Raw genomic sequence first — 10,760 nt, forward strand, 5'->3', positions numbered from 1 at the left:
TAGGAACATAGGCTACACAAACCGAACAAACCGTAAACAGTCCAGCGTGGTGTACAGACACAGACACGGAAGACAATCACCCACCACGAACACTGTGACAACGCCTACCTAAATATGACTCTTAATTAGAGGAACGCCAAACACCTGCCTCTAATTAAGAGCCATACCAGGCAACCCAATAAACCAACACAGAAACAGAAAACATAGAATGCCCACCCAAACTCACGTCCTGACCAACTAACACATATAACAAATTAACAGAAATAGGTCAGGAACGTGACACCTCCTTGCTCGCACACGCTTTTTCAGTTCTGCCCACAATTTTTCTATAGGATTCAGGTCAGGGCTTTGTGATGGCCACTCCAATACCTTGACTTTGTTGTCCTTAAGCCATTTTGCTACAACTTTGGAAGTATGCTTGGGGTCATTGTCCATTTGGAAGACCCATTTGCGACCAAGCTTTAACTTCTCTAGGGTATGTGGGACGGTAGCGTCTCACCTCGTCAACAGCCAGTGAAACTGCAGGGCGCCAAATTCAAAACAACAGAAATCCCATCATTAAAATTTCTCAAACATACATGTATTTTACACCATTGTAAAGATACACTTGTTGTAAATCCAGCCACAGTGTCCGAATTCAAATAGGCTTTATGACGAAAGCAAACCAAACGATTATGTTAGGTGAGTGCCTATTCAAAGAAAAACACAGCCATTTTTCCAGCCAAAGAGAGGAGTCACAAAAAGCAGAAATATAGATAAAATGAATCAGATGACACTCATAGGACTTCATGTTATACAATACATGTATGTTTTGTTCGGTAAAGATCATATTTATATCCAAAAATCTCAGTTTACATTGGCGCGTTATGTTCAGTAGTTCCAAAACATCCGGTGATTTTGCAGAGAGCCACATCAATTTACAGAAATAGTCATCATAAATGTTGATGAAAATACAAGTGTTATACATGGAATTTTAGATCCACTTCTCCTTAATACAACCGCTGTGTCAGATTTCAAAAAAACTTTACGGAAAAAGCAAACCATGCAATAATCTGAGTACGGCGTTCAGACGACAAATCAACCCAAAGAGATATCCGCCATGTTGGAGTCAACAGAAGTCAGAAATAGCATTATAAATATTCCCTTACCTTTGATGATCTTCATCAGAATGCACTCCCAGGAATCCCAGTTCCACAATAAATATTTGTTTTGTTCGATAATGTCCATCATTTATGTCCAAATTCCTCCTTGTTGTTCGCGCGTTCAGTACACAATCTAAACTCACGATGCGCGTGCAAGTCCAGCGGAAAGTACGGTCCAAAAGGTTCCATTACAGTCTTTTTGAAACATGTCAAACGATGTATAGAATCAATCTTTAGGATTTTTTTAACATAAATCTTCAATAATGTTCCAATCGGAGAATTCCTTTGTCTTCAGAAATGCGATGGAACGCAGCTAACTCTCACATGAACGCGCATGGTCAGCGCATGGTCAGCTCGTGGCACTCTGGGAGAGACCTTACTCAATCTCCTCCCATTCGCCCCCACTTCCCAGGAGAAGCTTCAAACAAGGTTCTATATAGTGTTGACATCTAGTGGAAGCCTTAGGAAGTGCAACATGACCCCATTTCCACTGTATCTTGGATAAGCAAAGAGTTGAACACCTACAAACCTCAGATTTCCCACTTCCTGGTTGGATTTTTTCTCAGGTTTTTGCCTGCCATATGAGTTCTGTTATACTCACACACATCATTCAAACAGTTTTAGAAACTTCAAAGTGTTTTCTATCCAAATTTACTAATAATATGCATATCCTAGGATCTGGGCCTAAGTAGCAGGCAGTTTACTCTGGTCACGCTCTTCATCCGGACGTGAAAATACTTCCCCCTACCCCAAAGAAGTTAATTTCCTGACTGATGTCTTGAGATATGCTTCAATATATCTACATAATTTTCCTACCTCATGATGCCATCTATTTTGTGAAGTGCACCAGTCCCTCCTGCAGCAAAGCACCCCCACAACATGATGCTGCCACCCCCGTGCTTCACTGTTAGGATGGTGTTCTTCGGCTTGCAAGCCTCCCCCTTTTTCCTCCAAACATAACGATGGCCATTATGGCCAAACGGTTCTATTTTTTTTTCATCAGACCAGAGAACATTTCTCCAAAAAGTACGATCTTTGTCCCCATGTGCAGTTGCAAACCATAGTCTGGCTTTTTATGGCGGTTTTGGAGCAGTGGCTTCTTCCTTGCTGAGCGGCCTATCAGGTTATGTCAATAAAGGACTCGTTTTACTGTGGATATAGATACGTTTTTACCTGTTTCCTTCAGCATCTTCACAAGGTCCTTTGCTGTTGTTCTGGGATTGATTTGCACTTTTCGCACCAAAGTACGTTCATCTCTAGGAGACAGAACGCGTCTCCTTCCTGAGTGGTATGACGGCTGCATGGTCCCATGGTGTTTATACCTGCGTACTATTGTTTGTACAGATGAATGTGGTACCTTCAGGTGTTTGGAAATTGCTCCCAAGGATGAAACAAACTTGTGGAGGTCAATATTTTTTCTGAGGTCTTGACTGATTTCTTTTGATTTTCCCATGATGTCAAGCAAAGAGGCAATGCGTTTGAAGGTATTCCTTGAAATACATCCACAGGTACACCTCCAAATGACTCAAATTATGTCAATTAGCCCATCATTAGTTTCTAAAGCCATGACATCCTTTTCTAGAATTTCCAAGCTGTTTAAAGGCACAGTCAACTTAGTGTATGTAAACTTCTGACCCACTGGAATTGTGATACAGTGAATTATAAGTGGAATAATCTGTCTGTAAACAATTGTTGGATAAATTACTTGTGTCATGCACAGGGTAGATGTCCTAACCGACTTGCCAAAACTATAGTTTGTTAACAAGAAATATGTGGAGTGATTGAAGAACGAGTTTTAATGACTCCAACCTAAGTGTATGTAAACTGAAAGCTGTGTGTGAGATGTGATGTGTGTTGTGTTGAAAGCTGTGATCTAGAGGAAGGCCCTAAAAATTGTCGAAGACTCCAGCCACCGTAGTCATAGACTGTTCTCTCTGCTACTGCATGGCACGCGGTACCCGGAGCACCAAGTCTAGGTCCATGAGGCTTCCAAACAGCTTCTACCCCCAAGCCATAAGACTCCTGAACATCTAGTCAAATGGCTACCCAGACTATTTGCATTGCCCCCCTCTTTTATGCTGCTGCTACACTCTGTTATTATCTATGCGTAGTCACTTTATTAACTCTACCTACATGTACATATTACCTCAACTAACCGGTGCCCCTGCACATTGACTCTGTACCGGTACCCCCTGTACATAGTCTCGCTATTGTTATTTTACTGCTGCTCTTTAATTACTTGTTACTTTTATTTCTTATTCTTATTTGTATTTTTTAAACTGCATTGTTGGTTAGGGGCTTGTAAGTAAACATTTCAAGGTCTACACCTGTTGTATTCATCGCTTATAACTAATTTGATTTGATGTATGTTGTGTTTATTGTTGATCTATCTGCTCTCAGGGTTTCAAAGGGAAGCATGGACATGTTGGCTTCCCTGGACAGAAGGTGAGTCAACCACACACACAGACACACCCCCTACTCTCTTCAGTGTGTCTGTTTGATGTCTGCTACCGTACAGTACACCAATACAGATTATTAGCCCGTTGTCATGGATGCTGGGTACTCCCTCACTTTTCCCCCATGCTCTCCATTTCTCTCTTTCTCCTCTCTTCAGGGTGATGCTGGACCTGTAGGCCCACCGGGGACAGCTGGTAGACCAGGACTTGAAGTGAGTCAAACCAAACGTTTCATGCACCTGCTCAATTCATGTTGTTTGATGTTTGAATGATGTTCATATGAAATTAATGAGTGGTAAATAAAACCAATGATGATGTTGTCATTATGGGCCAATGAATTATGACTGTGTGTTGAGTCTCATTGAAATGACCTTTAACTTTGTCAGGGTGACGCCGGAGCCCCAGGGCCTCAGGGTCGACCCGGTCCCACAGGACAGCTTGTGAGTACATGACCTTTCACCTATATGACTCTTGGTTTATGTGGTTGTATAGACTGTGTCTGTTAATAAGGTTTGTGTGTGTGAAAATGTAGCTACCAGGTTATGTTTTTTTGATAGGGTTCTGCGGGAGCAGCGGGGCCCCCAGGACCGGCAGGCCCAGCAGGAGTGGTGAGAAGAAATATTATCATCATCAATATGTATTTTCTAATGTAGAAGGAACGGTTATCAAACCATGTGTCATCTGCATCCAATCCTGGATTATCTGCATGATTAAATTCCGTGTTAGCGTTGTGTTATGTCAGAGTTATGTCTCAGGCAAGGTTAATCATGACTCTTTCTCTGTTGTTTTTCTCTGTCTTCTCTCTCTCCCTCTTTCTCATTCTTTCCCTCTCTCTCGCTCTCTCTTTCTCTCCCTCATTCTCTCTCTTTCTCTCCCTCATTCTCTCTCTTTCTCTCACTCATTCTCTCTTTCTCTCTCACTCATTCTCTCTCTCATCTCTCTTCTCCCTCTCTTTCTCTCACTCTCTCTGTCTGTATCTCTCTCACTCTCTCTCTATCTATCTTTCTCTCTCTCTCTCTCTCTCTCTCTCTCTCTCTCTCTCTCTCTCTCTCTCTCTCTCTCTCTCTCTCTCTCTCTCTCTCTCTCTCTCTCTCACTCTCTCTAGGGTATAAAGGGGGAGAAAGGCCAGGCTGCAGACAGAGGGCTACCAGGGATGGTTGGCCCTGCTGGACCCCCCGGTCATCCAGGAATGATGGTCAGTACACACAATCCTATTGGTTTCAACACGATACATATAGAAGATGATAGATATGCATTTCCTTGTTCTGTGTTGGTAGCATGGGGACGAGTTGAACCTTAATCACTGTTTTCATTTCCTTCTTCCTCGGTCTCTCAGGGAGAACCAGGCAGTGATGGAGCTGCGGGTAAAGACGTGAGTAACCCTTCTGATGTGGTGTTTGTCATGATGACAGAAACATGAATGTAGCCTTATTATATTTACAACCTTGTTCTCTCACTGATCATCTTCTGTTCACAGGGATCACCTGGTCTGCCAGGAGACAATGGACAATGTGGTCAAAAGGTAAGAGTCACTGCTCTCCAGTGTGTGTATTTGTCTGTGTGTGTGTGTGTGTGTGTGTGTGTGTGTGTGTGTGTGTGTGTGTGTGTGTGTGTGTGTGTGTGTGTGTGTGTGTGTGTGTGTGTGTGTGTGTGTGTGTGTGTGTGTGTGTGTGTGTGTGTGTGTGTGTGTGTTTGTCGGCAAAGACAAATTACCACGAGCAGCCACGCTATTAAACCACTGGTTACCTCAGATATGGCCTCCACTACCATAAAGGATTATGAGTAGTGTAGTCCAATGGCTGAGGGCTGTTGTGTTGGCAGGGCCGTGGTTGTGCACACACTCCGTTGGTTTTGGCTTATTCAGCAGACTCCCTAACCCAGACATTTATTATGCCCCAAATTCCCTATATAGTGCACTACTTTTGACCACAGAGCCCTGGGCCCCTTTATTTGACTAACCCCTTTTGGCATCATCCTCCATTTTCTACATTCCCCTCAAATGCCCTACTTTCCCTGGCAATAGCTCATACTACATAGCCCTCTACACTAGATACAGTAGTTGCCAATAGAGTTATTCTCTGTCCCCTGGATAATGCTATTAACTGCGGACGCTACGTGAGATGAGGCGATTTGTCATTGTGACAGGAAGGTATTGTCATGGCTTTTAGCTGCAGTAGTACAAATTACAGAGGAGCTCTCCGCTCTTCTCCTTCTTCTCTCTCTTCTGTCATCGTTGGCGTCCAGTGTCCAGTGGTGACGTGTAAACATTAGCCCTTCATAAATGCCTGCTTTGTTCCACATCCATCACAGATGTCAGTCTGATGCTGTTTACAATATAGTGTGTAGGGTACTTACAGAGTGCATTTACTGACACAGGGAGGTTGTGGATGCCTCCCAAATGGCACCCTATAGGGAATAGGGTGCCATTTGGGAAGAGGTAAGTGAGGAATACACTAAAGGCAGGGTAAGACTGTTACAATCTCAAGTAGACACTGTCCCCTTGTTGACTGGACTCTCCTTCAAGGGTCTGACAGGACAGGTTGAAACAGTTAGCAGTTGGATTGTTGAAGAAACATGGGTGCCAGTGTGCGGGAGTTTATTCATTTTTTCACCCTTCAATATTAAAATCTGTTGTCAGTGGTCCAACAGTGCTTCTCAGTGAATACCTCTCATATCTTACCTATCTCTATCTCTCTCTCCCCCTCTCTCTCTCTCCTTATCTCTCTCTCTCTCTCTCTCTCTCAGGGTGAAGCAGGTACCCCAGGTCAGAGAGGCTCCCCAGGGGAGCGAGGTCGCCCGGGACCCCCTGGCGGAGGTGGGTACTCCTCCAAGGCTGATGGCCCAATGATGGGCCAAGTGGGACCCAGAGGAGAGAGGGGCACCACAGGCTCACCAGGCACTGCAGGGTCCCCCGGACCTCCAGGAATACCAGGCAACGATGTGAGACCTCAGTTACTGTGATGAATTGCATTGATTATGAATTGATTACTTGTCATGTTCTTGTTTGTTCCACAATGTTTGGTCAAAAGACTAAAACTCAAAAGACCCAACACGGTTTTTAGCTATGAGAAGAGGTGATTCATGGATTATGTGTGCAGTAGTTAGGTCCTCTTTCATACTGTATATCCTTCTATTTCTCTCCACAGCCTGTGGTCAACTATGACAACATCAAGGACTTCATTCGCCAGCAGGTCATCAAGATCTTTGATGGTGAGAACCTCCTCTTCTTTTATTTTGTATTTATCACCCAGACACGGCAAAGATCTGTCTGTCCTTCCTAACTGAGCTGCAGGAAAGAATGGGAACATGTTTAGCACCCAGACACGGCAAAGATCTGTCTGTCCTTCCTAACTGAGCTCAGGAGAGAATGGGAACTTGTTTATTGATTAGGTTTATCATCTATGATTGTACTGTATCTTTCCCCCTACAGAGAGGATGGCCTACTTCATGTCTCGTATGCCGCAGCCGCAAGAGGTGTCATCTCCCGGTCGTCCTGGACCCCCAGGGAAGGATGGTAACCCAGGCAGAGATGGGAATCCAGGAGCCCCAGGTCAGCCAGGACAGATAGGTAGAGAGGGCCGCCATGGACCCTTGGGACCACAGGGTGAGTCTAGACACGTTTCATTCATGCTTTTGATTCTTTTGTCATAAGGCTTAATATCATGGTCATGATAAAGTCATAGGAGACCATAAACAGTTATGACAAGTGATGTCAACTTAGCGTAATTGACTTGACATAAAGGTTAGTTACTCTCTCAAGTAATGTCCTCTGCCGTGTCTGCAGGTCCACGAGGTCTAAAGGGAGAGAAAGGTGACAAAGGTGTAGGGGAGATGGGTGACAGTGGACCCCCAGGAGCACCAGGTAACACGAACTTCAGCCTGTCGAAATAATTTACATTTAATAAGTTATATATTTAAATTGCAACTGCTCTTTTATAATGATTAATTTGTATCCAGTGCTTCAATGATGGCGTCTGTCCCTTCATCAATTCCCTTACGCTCTCTGCCCCTCCCCCCCAGGCGTTCCAGGCCCCCCAGGCTATGGTAAGATGGGCCCCAGCGGCCCCGTGGGTCAGCAGGGGATCCCTGGAGTCTCAGGAACCCCTGGACAGCCGGGTCAGAAGGGCAGGGAGGGCCGGTGTAACCCCTCTGACTGTATGAGCCAACCAATAGAGTGGAACCCTAAGGGCCCTCCCATCAAGGGCCCCTACTAGAGAGAAAGTATTGATGAGAAGAGGAGGAGAGAGATTGAGAGATAGAAGAAACAAACCCAAAGACCAGAAGGCACTAGAGAAAGGAGAGGAGGGGAGAAGAGAGAACAGATCAAACAGAAGACCAGAGCTACCGTCCGATCAACAGAAATCATCCCAGGAGAACAAATGAATACTGAAGCACCAATAGTTGGTGTGGAGGACCCATCCCTAATTCATCAAAGGGGTTGCCAGGTAGCTGTCCTCCTCACCGCCTGTGTAGAAAATATATATGTGTAGGACCTTCCTCTAACTGAAGCCTTAGTACCGGCTGAAGTGGCTTCAATAAAGGAGATATTTGGACGCTGTGCTCTCCTCTCTTTCATATATTTTCCCAACTTTAGCTGCCAGCTCTTTGTATATGTTAGACATGTTTATTTTGACAACAGCAAGAGCATATCCAGCCTTTGAAAAACGACCTGCAAATTCTTCCTCATCTTCACTATTATCCTCATCTTCATTCTGATTATAAAACGTGCCCATTGGGAGTATTAGGCAGCTACCTTGTGATATTCTGCTTCGATCTAGCTTCTGTCTAGCCATAGAAACAAAATGAATAGAACTGACATGGCACTCCCATTTCAAATTCCCATTCTAATCGTTCTATCTCTTTGTACATGTTGTTTGATTTCTATGCTTGAATATACTCCCTCATCACTTGAATGATGGCTGATGCTTTAACAGATCTGTATGCTATATCCTCAAATCATGGCCTTATGAGAAGTTCTCACCTTCTCGTCCCTGTTTGCGTGAGAAGAACATAATGTACGCCTCCCAAGAGTGCCTGTTTTGTACATATTTCTATTTATATGTAATAGCTTTTTATACATTTTGGATTTGGCGTCAACATTGCTAACCATGTTTTCGCTATGGTCAACTGTCAGGAATCCTCTACGAGTATGGTTTTTATAAGCTTTCAAAGTGGAGTTATTTGTTCATTTAAAAAAATACAAAATGGAGAGAAATTAGCTTTTTATGTGAAAGTAAATTGGATTTCTATATGGTGGTAAATTATGCTTTGGAAGATATTTTCATGCTTGCCTTTGTATAAAGTACATGACATAATTTTCAAAACTTCCTCAAAACTGGCAAAAAAATTACATTTCTAGTTATGTAGCAATTTATCAACAAGTCTCTTTCATCATCAAGCTTATGTTTGACAACAGATCAACTGTAAAGGGATCATTTGCTCGTCCAGCACACCACTGGTTACTGTAACTGAAATAGCAGATCAACTGTAAAGGGATCATTTGCTCGTCCAGCACACCACTGGTTACTGTAACTGAAATAACAGATCAACTGTAAAGGGATCATTTGCTCGTCCAGCACACCACTGGTTTCTGTAACTGAAATAACAGATCAACTGTAAAGGGATCATTTGCTCGTCCAGCACACCACTGGTTACTGTAACTGAAATAACAGATCAACTGTAAAGGGATCATTTGCTCGTCCAGCACACCACTGGTTACTGTAACTGAAATAGGGTTGCAAAATTCAGGTAACTTTCCAAAAGTTCCCAGGGTTTTCAGAAATCCTTGTATGGAAGAGGGACAAGCAGAACATTCGGAATCCTCCAACCAGGATTTATGGAAGACCTGGGGATTTTGGGCAAGTTACCGTCATTTTGCCATGCTTAACAGAAATAGATGCTTTATGACCACTAAGAGAAACAGGCTGAATTTTCATAGGAGAGGCTGTTTAGCATCTTCACCCAAACCTTCGCTGGCATCACTGTGCCAATCAGCTTCTCCTCGTATCCATTACTGAGTACAACTTGTATGTCTCCTGCCTTGTATGTTGTGTTGTTTTGAATGTTTGCAGTTTAACCTGTCATCTATACACTACAGGCCAGGGTGTCAGTAACCACTAGCTGTGTAAGGGATTTGTCACCATGTTTAGATTCATATGGATGTTCTGAGTTGTTATTGGAAGGGACATGAGGTTTTCCTGATGTTTTGACCTGTCCATAGTAGTTCCTGGTCAGGAAAACCTACTGACCCTAGTTATGCTGAACAAAGCACCCCAAAAGTTCTCCTCTCTTCATTCTTAGCTTTCATAAACATCTTGTTGAAACAACACCGCTGTTCCCTGGCTACTCTCACTATATCTGTTGTGTGTTTTATGTTGCCATCACTTTTTATCAACAGATGTCTTTTTTAATGAAAACTTTTCAGAGAAAGATAATAAAATGTTTTAAGCAGACGTGGTCTGGTCAGGATGTTGTTGATTAACACACGTTACACATCAAAGTATACAATGTGACTCAGTTTTACCATACTTACCATCAATGTCTTTTATTGGAATGCCTTTTCTTTGTTCTCTGAGTGAAAGCACACTAGGTACAAAACGTTCACTATCGCTCCAATTAAATGATGTAGCTTTTCAAGTAAGCAGAGTGCCAGAGCGGATTTTGTATAAACTCCGAGCTGTAAGACTCATACTACTATGTGAATGAGTCCAAGTGGAAAACGTTTCAGGTTAGCCCTTCACAGAAGCTTAACTTCTGCAGCTTTGAGAGCATGACGTTGTATTACACACAGAAGGATAGGGCAGGATTAACTGCAGATGATTCAGCAGAAATACAACTAAAGAAAGACAGAAACTGAACTGGGTGTTTGGGGACACTCTAAATGGTATAGGCTTTATACCCAGAATACCTAGCCCTACAATAGTGAATGTCATTATCCTGTAGTCTAGGCAGTAAACTACATGCAGTTACGCAGCACTTAAATCTCACCTTTTCATATTTCTTGGAAAACAGTTGGCAACCAATTTAAAAGATGCATCACCAGCAACGACTAGACTGGAGTGTGGCACACAGACAGAGAAAGTCTAGACTCTATCCATTAACCCGTCTCTAAGCCCAATGGAATAAAGGCCATGTCATTTTTGTACATTCGTTTCTTTTCAGA

At 43.2% G+C, this 10,760-nt stretch overlaps 1 protein-coding gene across 2 annotated transcripts in view; it reads left to right on the forward strand.

Moving 5' to 3' along the window:
- LOC129820111 (collagen alpha-1(XVI) chain-like) overlaps window positions 1-10,050 on the forward strand; it is a 133,850-nt gene extending 123,800 nt beyond the window's left edge. For both annotated transcript variants that reach the window (XM_055876998.1, XM_055876999.1), the window contains 12 exons: window positions 3,543-3,587; window positions 3,757-3,810; window positions 3,985-4,038; window positions 4,156-4,206; window positions 4,704-4,793; window positions 4,935-4,970; window positions 5,076-5,120; window positions 6,344-6,538; window positions 6,745-6,808; window positions 7,029-7,202; window positions 7,383-7,460; window positions 7,619-10,050. In XM_055876998.1, coding sequence (XP_055732973.1) covers window positions 3,543-3,587; window positions 3,757-3,810; window positions 3,985-4,038; window positions 4,156-4,206; window positions 4,704-4,793; window positions 4,935-4,970; window positions 5,076-5,120; window positions 6,344-6,538; window positions 6,745-6,808; window positions 7,029-7,202; window positions 7,383-7,460; window positions 7,619-7,812 — 1,080 coding nt within the window. In that variant the 3' untranslated portion in view covers window positions 7,813-10,050. The remainder of the gene's footprint in view (window positions 1-3,542; window positions 3,588-3,756; window positions 3,811-3,984; window positions 4,039-4,155; window positions 4,207-4,703; window positions 4,794-4,934; window positions 4,971-5,075; window positions 5,121-6,343; window positions 6,539-6,744; window positions 6,809-7,028; window positions 7,203-7,382; window positions 7,461-7,618) is intronic.
- The last annotated feature ends 710 nt before the right edge of the window (window positions 10,051-10,760 follow it).

This window comes from Salvelinus fontinalis, chromosome 22 (assembly GCF_029448725.1).
Source record: "Salvelinus fontinalis isolate EN_2023a chromosome 22, ASM2944872v1, whole genome shotgun sequence".
Lineage (NCBI taxonomy): Eukaryota > Metazoa > Chordata > Actinopteri > Salmoniformes > Salmonidae > Salvelinus > Salvelinus fontinalis.